This window comes from Protopterus annectens, chromosome 13.part0 (assembly GCF_019279795.1).
Source record: "Protopterus annectens isolate FY-2018-M chromosome 13.part0, PAN1.0, whole genome shotgun sequence".
NCBI classification, from domain to species: Eukaryota; Metazoa; Chordata; order Ceratodontiformes; family Protopteridae; genus Protopterus; species Protopterus annectens.
In genome coordinates, this window is record NC_056747.1 from 383,115,327 (window position 1) to 383,129,342 (window position 14,016).

At 43.6% G+C, this 14,016-nt stretch overlaps 1 protein-coding gene across 5 annotated transcripts in view; it reads right to left on the minus strand.

Annotated features, from left to right (window-relative positions):
* Positions 1–1,843: 1,843 nt before the first annotated feature.
* Positions 1,844–14,016, minus strand: part of DAZAP1 (DAZ associated protein 1) — an 827,692-nt gene continuing 815,519 nt past the window's right edge. For all 5 annotated transcript variants that reach the window (XM_044053999.1, XM_044054003.1, XM_044054000.1 and 2 more), the window contains one exon: positions 1,844–2,626. In XM_044053999.1, coding sequence (XP_043909934.1) covers positions 2,454–2,626 — 173 coding nt within the window. In that variant the 3' untranslated portion in view covers positions 1,844–2,453. The remainder of the gene's footprint in view (positions 2,627–14,016) is intronic.

Sequence of the window (14,016 nt, forward strand, 5' to 3'; positions counted from 1 at the left end):
TGGTGGTCCAGCTGCTTTTATTTGTTTAAGTCATATAGCAGCTGGACCTTTGGTGAGAAGGGCCTCACATTGTGTGTGTACTTATAATCATATCTATGGCGGCCTCCAAAGAGGTCCCAACTGAAGAATCTGACCCCAGAATCTGGCAAACCTCTGGTCTTTCATCAACCTCGAGAGCCATCCAACATGGGGGTGGAAGAGTCAGACCCTGGTTCTTTGGCCTTTCTCTTCAGTGAAGACTCATCAGGCCTAGAAATGTCCTCCACAGCATCTTTCAGTAAATTTTGAGACAATGACTTTCCAAATAAATAGTAAAAGAAGACACATAACTACATAATGTCTTGGGCAAAAAGGTCTGACAAACACTGCCAAGTTTTGTGGTCGTGAGCAGTTTGTTAACAAAACAAGCACTGGTAGTTAATTTTTATGTGGAATTTGTCTCCCACACTGGCACTTGTCTTTTCTGGATGACACGAAAAAATCCCACAGCAAAAAAACAGTAAGAAAAGAAAAGAAAATCCCAATGGGGCACTGATCTGAATGGCTTGATACACTAGCAAATGACTCGGGTGAGCAGACATGCCATCAAAAATGGCATTCGGACTGGCGGCAGAGAAGTTCTGAGGATGGTACGTCTGGATGTCGCTTTTATGCTCCACATATGCCAGGAGCATACATGTAACATATGGCGTACTTTAGGTAATAAAAGGCTTTGATATACCGACCAGACTTTGGGCTGCCCAAGGCAAAAAAATCCTTATGTTAAGAATGCTGCAAGAGTAGAAGAGAAGGACATCTACAGATGTTGTAGGCAGATAACTCTCTTATACCAAAGGTGTCAGGAAATCTGCTAGCAGAGGTGGGGAAGGTTGAACAGCACTGAAGTCATGCCAGATGTCGGGCCTTCTGCAGAAGTCATCCCAAGAGACACTACTACCGTAACACTAAACAATGAGATCATGCTTTAAATATTCTGTTAATTTACCTGTTCATTTTTGGGAAATAGCATAAGACTCAAGTATGCGGTTAGGCCCTGAACAAAAGCAACATTTGGTGTGGTAATCCTTCGGTACAATCTGTCCACTACAAACTCACTTGCTAACTGATGAAGTGAAACAGTTTGTATACAGTAGAAACTATTTTCTCCATTTTCACTGAAAATACTATTCTGCTAGATGACTTTAAACTGCATACAGTGATTTTTTTTCTTAAGTGGATTACTGCCAGTTAAAGATTCTTTTATCTTACCATGCACTATACAACTTTGGTACTGTCTACTTAAAAAAATGTTGGCTGTAATAGGGCCACTAATGGCTTCCAAAATGCTTTCACAGCCATAAGTCCGGAAATCTTTTGATTAAAATGTACCTGTCCTGTGGAAGTCAGAGGGAATAACATCTTGCAGCACAAAAATCCCTCTTCCCTTACATACCTACTTGTTCTTTCAGTTTGATGGCACTATACAAAGCATTTTTGTCTTATATAATTGGAATTTTTAGTCTGTTTTGTGTATACTATTTGAAATGCCACTTGAAAGTTGAGAATTAACAATCACTTTGTCCTGTGGGGACCTGCTATGAATTAGTAAATTAGTGTCACCCACTCAAGAGATCACATCCACATACATACAGACTTATCAAGAGGAAACACATTTTCAAAGCATTTTCAGGCTTCTGAAACAAAAAACGAACTCTACAGACAAGCAATGGAAATGTGCAAAACTCTACAAAATACTTTTTTTGTAAGAGGCTAAGACCAGTTTTATCTAATCTGTTGAAATTCAGACACCTTACAGTCTTGTGTAACACTACAGACAAAAAAAAAATCTCGTTTCAATACATACTTTTCATGGCACAAATTAGCAATATTTAATATCATCTATCCTGTGGAGTTCAACAATTAAACACAATCACATTATAAAAACATCTTGTAATTCAAACATATTCTTTATTCAAACCAGGGGTTTTGTCTACCACCAGGTAGTGCAAAAATGCACCAAGCCATCTGCCTGAGAGAAATCTACATCTTTAAATTAAAAAATAAGCCAAGTATACGAACATAGTAGAAAATTTCTCTTAAAAATTTCATCTGTATGTAAATGTATATATTTATCTCAACATAAAAGTTTACAATAAATGGTAAAACAAAGGCTCAGGAAAAAAAGGAACCTGAAATTGAATAAAGCTGCGTCAAGTTCTTTTAAAACCCTGTGGACTTCTAATAAAGGCTTTCAAATTGTGCTGATGGGCAAGATAGAGGAAGAAATATTTAAAAATTGCAGTCCAAAAACCCACAGCGTCTTCTTCAAATCAGTTTTCTCGTTTTTAAATTTTTCCTTCCGTTTCTTATATCAGGCATGTGATTGTCACACAGTGTCCTCAAATCTGGAAACTCAGAGCTTGAACTTGTGCCAGAAACTACGATGTAGAAAGAATTTCTTAACTTTGAATTAGTCAGCGTCTGTATGGGTGGAAGCCCTGCACATTATGGTTCTGTCCACGACCAAATCCACTTCCTCCTGTTGCTGGACCACCAGCTGCTGGCGCTGAAGGTGCTCCATATGAAGTAGCTGCTGGGGTAAGTTCAGAAAAACCCTGACCAAATGCACTCAAATCTTGTCCATAACCTAAAAGTAAAAACGAGGAGGAACAAGAGTTATAAACCGTTCTAAACAGAGGCATATGGTATTAACATTTTCAAAACAATAAGAACAAATTTTAAGCCTAATGAAGAAAGGAGAGGGGCATATAAAGTTTTTTTTTTTTTTTACAATCATATTTTGCCAAACATATCTTGCATAAGAAATCTAATTTCAGGTTATGGTAAATATCTAAACTCAAACTCTGCTGACAATTATTCAGTGCTTGCTGAACTGTACAAGATGTAGTTCTCCAAAAAAACGAACAAGTCTGCTGAACAGGTAAGCAAACAAGACTGCAAACCTGTATACTTCATACCACAAAAGAATAAACTGCCATCAAGCTCTCAACTAGTTAAGATGAAGTCAGCAAGGGTTGGGCAACATTCTGAAAGCAAAAGAAAAAAGCAACAATGCAACTCTAACTGAATGTTAATTAGCCTTAGTCATAGCTGTACAGTAGTGTTCTGTTTCACTGCAGCTGAACAAAACAATTTTCAGTGGCTTGAATTAATTTCTGTACTGCTTAAGAAGGTAAGGGTAATCAGAGAATATTCAATTTTAGGGATGCATCTATTGGTACACTCTCGTTCTTCCTGCTTCTCAGGTTAGAAGATTGATTACTTTATCAAATAATTTTTAACAGTTTTAGCCCCTTGCCCATTACAGTTCTGGCACGATACAAGCGTGGCTGCTACCTCACCCATTTTCTGCAGGAGTGTTATGGTCTTCCAGTCATTGTACAAAACCAGTATGGGACGTTAAACATAACCCAATTGTAAATAATTTAAAAATAGCTGCCAAACTGCTGTCGCTACTGGTCTCTCTCTTTTGCCATGCAAAACAAAGAAGTGTAACTACCACTAGAAATGGGTAAGTTTAAACTGGATTATAGTGCACGCATATACCTACTAGATGCCCACTACAGTAACTGACTGATCAGTATGAGGTTGTGCGACTACAGTGAGGCATTTAACAAAATGGCCATCAATGAAGATTATACATTTCTTCAGAAACTTTCATTAAAACCTACAAGAAAAATCTAGCCAAGCTAGATTTTCCAACGTGTGGTTCCTTAAAATCTCTTGTATTAGAGGTAACATGAGATGTAAGCAAATGACCCCTTATAGACATCAGGTGTTTCAGCTATATGGCAGTTCTGAATGCCCGTGACTTTTTTCCTTTCCAAGTCTCTTATGGACAAATTCAGGGCAATAAAAGCTGTGGACATGCATGTTTCAGCCTTCTTATGGCCTCGTCAGCATAGCATAATTGGATTGTTTTAACCTTAAAAAGGAAAAAAAGTCATGGGCATTCAGAACTGGCATATAGCTGAAATACCCGATGTCCTTAAATGGTCATTTGCATATATCCCATGCTACCTCTAATACATGAGGTTTTAAAGAATCGCACAATGGAAAATCTAGCTTGGCCAGATTTTTGTTGTAGTTTTTACTGACTAGTTTGTCTGTGTCACATTTTTACTCACTGTTTTAGTTTCTTCAGAAACTTTGGAATTACTCTACTAATATCAAGTGTATGGACAAGTACAGACTTAAACACAAGTTATATACTTATATCGACAGATTTAGTTGGTCTCTGTTTACAGTAAACTATTCTCCCACCCACTCCCCTCCCCCAAAACTGTCCTATCTGGAGTGACCTAGAGCAGTACCAGAGGCCTAAAACTAAAAATTTTGTAACCCTCGGATATGATCGACTGTACCCATTTGTCTTGAGTGAGGGAAAGCCAGGCTTTTGGGTACAGTGATAATCTTCCCCCGACTGCCTCCGAAGGTGGACAGCCGGGCAGCTCCTCAGGGATGCTGAAAGGGTTTATCAGAGAAAGTCTCTCTGCTACCCTGGTTTTGCGGACCACCTCTGCCCCTAGGGCGGCGTCTATTGTTGTTCCCCCCTCTGCCTCTAAAGGGGAATCGACTTTGTGCGTCAGATGAGACTCCTTGTGGTTTGCGGAACCACATCACACCCCCCTGACCTTTGGGATAAGGTCTGGAAGGGGTAGAAAAATGGACTCACATGGCAGAGAGAGTCTTACCTTCCTGCTCGCACCTAGCCAATGTATCCTTCACCTGAGGTCCAAACAACGTTGAGCCATCAAAGGGGGAATTGGTGAAGGATGCCTTGAAAGGGTCCGCAAAATTGCAAAGCCGCATCCAGGCGTGGCGTCGTAAAGCTACACCTGTGCCTGCGGCCCTACTCTCCCCATCAGCCACATATGAGATAAGCCGCATGGAGGAGTTGACAATCGAATTCAGGGTTGCCAACTGGGAGTTCATTTTGTCTTGGAACCCCTCAGCTGTTGGATCCTGCATAGCCTCACCCATATCCTTGAGTAAATCCCTCTGGAGATGGGCGAAGTGACACAAGTAGTTCAGCGATCGCATGGCAAAGTTCGCTGAGGAAAACATCGGCTTACCGTACCTGTCTATGGTCCTAGACTCCTTATTAGGAGAATGGACAGGTACCGAAGGATTTGCTAATTCCTTCTTAGTGGCTGCTGCCACCACCATGGCATCAACAGAGACACCTTTGGATAAGAACTGTTTCTCTCTTGGGGCAGTAATAAATTTTGACGGCCTACTTAGGGTAGGTTCCACCGAATCAGGGGCTGTCCAAGCCTTCCTTGCCACCACTTCCATGAGGGGGTCAAAGGGAGGAGACACCCAGGAGGTGGAAGGGCGAGAGCCAAATGCCTGAAGGTAGACCGACTCGTCCTCTGAAGGGTTAAGGGCGGGTCAGTTCCCCCTCTGTTTAAGGATTTCAATGATGTCAGCAAAAGAGACATCCTCAGAGGGGGACCGAGGGGAACCTTCAGATTCCTCCAAGTCGGTGTCGGAGGTGATAAACTCAGGGGAGTCAATGTGCTTCCCTCTTGCACTGTCTCTTCCGAGGGGGTTCTCCTGCCGGATCAGGAGAAGCCTTTGAAGAAGAGGATATTCCCAATGGGGAAACCTGAAGGGCTGGCTCTCTACGGTCTGGTACAAGGGGGTGGGTAGAAACCACCGCAGGCACTGAAGAGGGAGGAGCTGACGGAGCCAACCGTGAGGTAGACACGGGGTCTAGCACGCTCCGCATGACCTCGAAGACACCCCGATCAGCCAAGGCCGAAGGTTCCTGCTCCAAGGAGACAAGGACTCCCCCCGGCATTGACAGGGATGGCTCCGAGGCCGATGTCTGAGCCGAACTTACCAGCGCCGACGCTCCGAGAGGGAGAACGGGGTCAGACAAGGGTCCGATGCCACTTGCCCCCTCAGAGCAGACGAGGGAAGCCCGGCGCCGAGATCCCTCCAAAGAGGAAATCGGAGCAGACGACGGAGCCGAAATGGAGGGTATCGGCTCCGACGTACTGACAGTCATGGCTCCGATGAGCCCCGGCTCCGAACTCAAAGGAGTCACAGGAGGAACAGAAGCAGGGATGGGAATAGCCGCTGACTGTTGAGTAGGGCTATGCAGCATTTGGGCCAGTGCCTCGGACTTGAAAAGTCTACTCACCACCCTTTGTAAGTCATGGTCGGACAGCCTGGAGGACCGAGAGGAATGGGACCTATGGCTCCGCTCCGACAGAAGAGGGGATCCCGGGGCCGAGTGGATGGAGCCGATGGGAAGGGGACCTCAACCTCTTCTTAGAAGGTGGCTCCGATAAGACTATCGGAGCCGACTGAGTATTAGCAACCTCGGCTCTGGATGGAGCCGAGGTAATGGTTTGAGTCTTCGAAACATCGACTCCAGCCGGAGACGATGTCGAAGCAGCCTTGATGCTCCCAGCAGACAGCTCTGAAGCTGGAGCCGACAGCCTGGAAGTCTTTGAAGGCTTCCCCGACGCAGACTGGGTCGAGGGGCCTTCAGGCTTTAATAAGCCTCTAAGAATAAGTTTATTTTTGCGTTCCTGCAGGACTCTCGGGCTGAATGCATGGCAAACAGCACAGGAGTCCTGCAGGTGCAAAGGTCCCAGGCAATAGACACAAGAAGTGTGACCGTCTGTCAGAGACATTTTCTGACAGCACGAGTCACACTTCTTGAAGCCTGAGACGTTGAAGTCTTTAGACATCCTAGAAGAGACTGTATATCAAAAAACACAGACACAACATACAGATACACCCCCTTTAACCAAAAGAAAAAAACCCAATCACACTGAATGACAAGGGAAAAAGGGGAGTGGGCCAAAGGCCTAGAACTTAAAAGGGAATAAAAAGGGGATAAAAACGAGGGAGACCCGATTTAAACTAAAGGGATACCCTGTACTATAAACTAAACTAAATAAAAAGGATAGGGGTAGAAAATTTAAGTTTTTAATTAGAAAAAACTCACTAACTTGCCAGAGCCAGTAGAAGAAAGCACCTCGCAGCTATGCGGCAAACGAGATCTGGGTAGTTACCGCCTAGCATTGTGGGATACAGGGGAGCCTCAAGCCGGTGGAATTAGCTCTCGAGCTTTAGTATTGGCAGAGTCGGAGCCGAGAATCGGCTCCGAACCCATCCAGCAAGAATATAGGTGAGATTGACAACTTAACATCACAAGTTATATACTTATATTGACAGATTTAGTTGGTCTCTGTTTACAGTAAACTATTCTCCCACCCACCCCCCTCCCCCAAAACTGTCCTATCTGGAGTGACCTAGAGCAGTACCAGAGGCCTAAAACTCGGTTAGTTCTAAAGATGGTCACCTATGCTGAGTGATGATCATTGAGGTTACTTTAAGCTTTTCTCTTATGATACCAACAGCTTTACTCCATCTGAACAGCTAGAGGGCAGAGCAGCTTGAGATAGTCAAAGATTTCACTGCTGGCATGGAGGTCTGCTGGCACAGTCATTTTTTTATTGTACGAGGAAAACTGCATTGGCTACTGTACTTCAAGGTTTTGGTTCAGTTAATTAGATGTTTTTAGTTGTAACACTGCTTTTGTTATAAGAAGGCCAATCAAGGTATGCAATACATATTATACATATATAATTTTTAACAGCGTTCTGGGAATTGGTATGAAAAGTGCATCTAAGATGAGATGCTAAACTTCAAAACTGCAACACTTGACACATTGCAAAATCTATAACTCAATCACTTCTCTTCAAAACAGTAGAAAATAAGCATTTATGGCACCTGTTACACATACTATTGCTAAGGTCAGACAAACTCAAAAGAGAAAAGAGAAAACATGTTAACCCCCCCCCTTCAGATACCCATGACCTCAATGCAAACAGCAGCGTTAACAATAAAGATATGACACATTAAAATGCGGACATCCATTTTCTTCTCTATTTCAAAAATCTGACCTAACAAGACATGGCCAGCTGTAGCTCCCCCATATTTTGCTTTTGTTGTAAGATGACCTGATTTTATTTTTTTTTAATGTAATTATTGCAATGCATAACACAAGTCTCTCAAAGTAGAGAAACTGAGCCGTTCTCTACCACAAGTTACAGTAACAGTCCTTTTGCTACAGTCCCCCACTAACTTTTTTGGTATTCTTTGCAAAGGGGAGGGATTGGGGCCCTCCTTTAATCAACCTCTTTCCTTGTTTGCATGTTATAAGAGTACTTACAGGGGTTGGTAACACAAAAAGCAGCATAACTAGACAGTCTCTAGTGCACTAAGGAGTCTGCACACCATATACACATTTCAGCCGCAGAACTGCAAACTAGAGAAGCTGAGGAACTATATACATTTATCAAAGACCTGGATGCTGCTTCAGGAAAAAAGGAGGTATTTCCCTTGCCATTTGTAAAACTGCTTTTATATACTTAGAAGTTTAATTTTATTGACACTTGTCTAGAAGTACTTTTGCAGCACAGTCTCAAAGAACCTTTCACTTTTGACACTTTCTCCATTGATTCTAGGATTGTATGGATAAGGAATTGCAGTTTCCAAGATTAGTCTATTATAAGACCAGAGATGACAGTTCTTATGTCAAACAGAACCAATCCCATACTTCTGAAGAATGCACCTAACAACCCTGCTCAACAACTTCAAGTGCTGACCATTTGTACTTTCATTGCTTTTTAGCCAATACCATGTTTTCTTTATTAAACAATAAATGAAGAGATGGACGACAGACCGTGCAGCAATAGTTGTTGCCTCACGGCAAGAGGTTCTCCCGTTCGATTCTTGGCTGGAGTGCCTTCTGTGCAGAGTCTGCATGTCCTCCCTGCAGTTGTATGGGTTTCCTCCAGGTGTTCCGGTTTCCTCTCACGTTTCAAAGACATGCATCTGGAGTGTTTCTCCCCGGGCCTCCGCTGAAAATTGGCTTCATTCCAAGTCAGACTTTCCCAGTAAACAAAAGTTAAATAAATAAATATACGAGAGATGTCTGAAAATGCTGCAGATCACAGATGTAAAAAAATTAGAAATCATGGCTTCAGTTTTACTGAATGAAATGTGGCACATTTTACTCTGACACTAACAGACATATTCTGCAGGCAACCAAATCAAGCGCCAGTCACAATTTCAAATAAAGAAATTACTCAGGAGTTGAAGAATTTAGGTTTACTGGCAAAATGTACTTGTTGGACCAAGTTCAGATGTGTATCCACTAAAAATGTGTTATTCGCCAATGTCTCAAAACTGTACACTGTGAAAGGTAATGATGAAAAAAGTTATGTGCTCACCATAACGTTCCATCTGTGTTGTTTATTTTCATTCAGCCTCAACGAATAGGGCTCTGGATCAGAGACAGGATACAACTTGGCCACTACAGCTCATGGAAACATTCAAGTTCTTGAGCTGTCCCCTACCCACAAGGCCCTGCTGCCCTGTCATCTCCAGATTACATCCATAGCTTTAGCGACGGAAGAAATACATGCAAGAGACCTTTGTACAGAAGTATATATATCTAAAATACACGTATGAGAAATTTATCTGTGAAGCAGAGACTGAACTGTCTTGACAAAAGAAGCTGGGTTATGATTAGGTTAGAATGATAAGTTATACCACCCCAGGTTTAGAGATTAGCCCTCAAGTTCTGGGGAAAACTCTTGTGCCCTCACATTCGCCCCAAAGCAGAAATAAAGAAGGCAAGGGCTGGGGGACAGAGGGAGGGTAGCTGAGGCTGAATGAAAACAGACAACACAGATGGAATGGTATGGCGAGTACATAATTTCTTTATCTGATGTCCTCAATTTTCATTCATTGTCAATGAATGAGACAGAGTCCCCAGCTACCTGAACCTTTTGTGGACCTTAAGGAAGGGCATACCGGAGAACGGTCGAGCCAAACACTGATCCAATTTGTAATGATAGAGAACGGTGTGTGGATATGACCATGTAGTAGCTCCATAAATAGCATCTAAGGAGGCTCTAGACTGAAAAAACATGGATGTCGCCACCAATCTGGTGGAATGGACTTTTACTGGTTTCTGTAGAGGGACATTCAAGGTTGTGTAAGCTAAGGTAATGCATTCTGTTATCCATTTGGCTATGGCCACGTTTTTAACAGGCTGGCCTAATTTTTGATGAGCAAAGGAAACGGTCTGATTTTCTGAATTCTTTTGTCCTGTGGAGATAGTAACTTAACTGCCTGTGGATATCTAGTGAGTGGAAAAAATATCCTCCCTTATTACTGTAGCTTGGAAAAAATACTTGCAGGTTGATGGCTTGATTAATGTTGGTTTCTGACACCACCTTCGACAGAAAGGAAGTAGTGGTCCGTAAGAATAACCTGTCCTTGTGAAAAATGAGATAAGATGGTTTAGAAGATGAGGCTTGAATCTCAAACTCTCCTAGCAGAGATTACAGCTACTATGAAAGGCAGCTTTCCAGGAAAAAGTTTTAATGCAGATTTGGCTGCCAGCTCAAAAGGAGAAGCAGTTAAAGCCTGAAGTACTAAGAAAAGGTCCCAAGGAGGTATGGGATCCTTACAAATTTTGGCAGATGACAATGAAAAATCTGAAATTCCAAAATGAAAATTGAAAATAGCTGCTAAATGAACTTTAATGGCAGAAGCACTAGCTTCTTTGTTAAACAATTACACAAGATATTGGGAAAACCACATAGGTGGGTGCTGTGAAAGGCTCTATATCGTAATGTATAGCCCACACAACAAACCTTTCCCATTTTTTTTGTATAACTTCCTCATAGAAGGTTTATGGCAGGATAACAAAATTGACAGGGGAAGACAAGGTAGACTGCCTGTCTATCATGGGAACTGGAGAACCCATGTGGTTAGTTTGAGGTTTGTCAGGTCTGGAGGAATCAATCCTGCTGGATGTGGCAGAAGGTCTGGAGTATGATCCAGAATCCATAGTGGTGCTAGGAGATGAGGCGACAGGAAGGGGAAACCATATCTGTAGAGTCCAGTAAGGAACGACGAGGATTAACTTGATCTTTAATCTAGATGCTTTCTGTAAAAACTTGGTAAATAGGGGAGTTGGGGGGGTAGGCATATAAGAGACCGAGGTGGTTGGGATGCAATTGTGTAGAAGAGCATCACTTGGCGACTCCCCTGTAGGGGGGGGGATTAGGGCAAAGAAGCTGCTGCATTTGTTGTTCAGGGGGGACGCAAAGAGGTCACAGCAGGGCTGGCTCCAATGAAAAAAATTTTCACTACTCAGTGGTTGAGGGACCACTCAATGAGGCAACAGAATGGATCTGCTGAGCTAGTCTATCAAGCTGGACTTTCCCAGAATGTGCATTGCTATCAGAAAGCGATTGGAAGCTATTGCCCACTGCCATACTCTGAGGGCTTCTCGAAATAGAGGGCAAGATCTGGTTCCGCCTTGTTTGTTGATGTACCAAACAACTGACATGTTGTCTGTTTGGATTGCAATTGTTCCCAGAGGGAGGGAAGCCCTGAAATACCTGCAATGCTAACAGCACTGCTCTCATCTTCAAGACGTTTATAAGCAAATTGGTCTCCTTGGGGGGACCAAGTGCCTAGAACAGTCTTTCCCAAATAATGCCCCCACCCCTATCTGGGAAGCATCCATGGTCACTACAGCCTTGGGATGGGCCAGGGTAAATTGGCGACCTTGCTGGGGTTAATCTGAATGAATTCGCCATTTGAGACAGTCCTTGCAAGTGTGAGTTATTTTTATCCTTGCTGTCAAGGGGTGGGTGAAGGACCACTGGGTCTGCAGCATCCACTGTAGAACTCTCACATGGTACATCTCCAGAGGAACTAGAGTAATGGCCACCACCATCGAACCCAGAGCTTGTAACACTTTCCTGACCCAAATTTTTGAACTGCAAATTACCATCCTTGTTTGGCTTCTGATGTTGAGAAAAGGAAGACAGGGAATGCAGGCAACCATAGATAATGGTGTTGAAGAGTGCCAAGATGAACTCTAGTCTTTGGGTGGGTTGCAGTTGAGACTTTGCATGCTTTATTGTGATTCCCAGCACTGAACATGTCTTTAATACCCGATTAGTCACTTGTACAACTGATTCCTGGTTGAGGCGGTGATGAGCCAGTCGTCCAGACAAGGAAAATCATAGATTCCCTGCAGTCTCAAGTGAGCTGCTACTACTGCCATACATTTGATAAACACTCTGGGGGCTATACTGAGTCCAAAGGGCAGAGCTCTGAACTGGAAATGACCGGCTCCCACCTGAAAGCGAAGGTGCCTCCTGGATCGTCTGTTCAGTTTTATATGATAGTATGCATCCTGGAGGTCTAAAAGCATATCCCATAGTCCCTGCCCAAAAAGGTTAGAATGGACTGTACCATGACCATCCGGAAAGAATAGTTGTGTAAAATCTTACCATAACCATAGATGTCCTCTTCCATGTTGCAGTATTCTTAGTGTGAAATTCCCTGCCTCAGGCGACCCGAACGTCGGCTCCTATACAAAAGCTTAAGCCTGGTTGCTGTAGGTGCATGGGACATCGCACGCAAGGCCATAACCAGGGACCATAAATGTGATGTCTGCACGCAAAGACCTCAGAGCTTAAATGTCCAGTCAGACAGTCCAGTAGAAAGAGCCAAATTACATCCACTTATTTGCTGGTTAGTCTAACCTTAGTCTAGGGGGTGTCCCAGGGTGCTCTTTAGACAGGTTAAAGGAATAAAGTGGGATAGGTGGGGGGGGGGAATACTGTAACATGGAAAGGACATCTATGGTTATGGTAAGATTTTACACAAACTAGTCTATGTCCTTCTATTCCAATGTTGCAGTATTCTTAGTGTGGGAGAGTGCCACAGCTTAGGAAGAAGGAAGGGTGGACGAAGAGGTAGCGGATTCCAGAAAGCCCTGCAGGACTGCCCTAGCAAACCCTGCCCTGGCTCTGGAGACATGGTCCAATTTGTAGTGTCTCGTAAAAGTGTGTATGGTGGACCAGGTGGCTGCCTCCAGAATGGAGGCTATGTCCAGGACTTTGAAAAAGGCTTTGGAGGACACCACGGCCCTGGTCCCTGGTGTAGGTCCTTGCCATGGTGGGAGTTGCAGAAGCAGAGAGTTTTTCTGATCCAGCAGGAAATGGTTTGTCTGGAGACTGCCTTGCCCAGGGCTCTGGAGTGGAAGGCTACAAAGAGATGGTTGGATTTTCTGATGGACTTCATTTTGTCTAAATAAAACCTTAGCTGCCTGTGCACATCCAGGGAATGTAGTATTCTTTCATTGTCATTAGTGGGAGAGGGGAAGAAGGTAGGCAGATGAATGGATTAGTTTAAGGACAGTTTGTTGACCACCTTTGGCATGAAGGAAGGGTTTGTGCGCAAGGTAACCCTATCATCTGAAGTAGGATATTCATTTGTCTGCAACCTGTGGGTTATGGATCCGACATCGGATCCGAACCGGCATGGTTTTCCAGCTATGGATCCAAGCTCTCAGCTCCTCCCCTCACCCATAATGCCCTGCTCTACCCTCATGACCTCAGATCTCGTTTGCCGCGCATGGTGACTGGATTGGTTTCTATAGCTCTCAGCTAAGTGCTAGTTTTTATAACTGTTATTACTGAGTTTTGAAGTTTTTTATTCATTTTTGTGTGAAAGTTTAGGTATTCCTCTTGATATTTTACTTTTGAGTTAATTTTTAGTAAATTTTCCCTCCCCTCGCTGTTGGCGTAGTGTGTGTGTGTTGGGCCTGTGTGTGTATTTTGTATTTTATTTTTAGTTACTTTACTAGGTAGCTTGTTTATAGATTGGGATGGCTGAACAGCCCAAATCTATATTTTCTAAATGCACCGAGTGTGGCAATAAGCTTTCTCCGGCTGATGGCCACACTCGGTGTGTTAGGTGCCTGGGGGTTGAACACCTCACATCTGGATGCTCCATTTGTGCAGGGTTCAACCCCAGGGCACTGAAGGAGCGGAGGTCCAAGCTTGTCTTGGCGGGCCTTTTACCGCCGGACTCGGCTCCGACCTCCGCTCCTTCGGGAGTAACCGTGGTCTCGGTTCTTCCCTCCGTAGCACCCCCTCCTCCTTCTGGGAC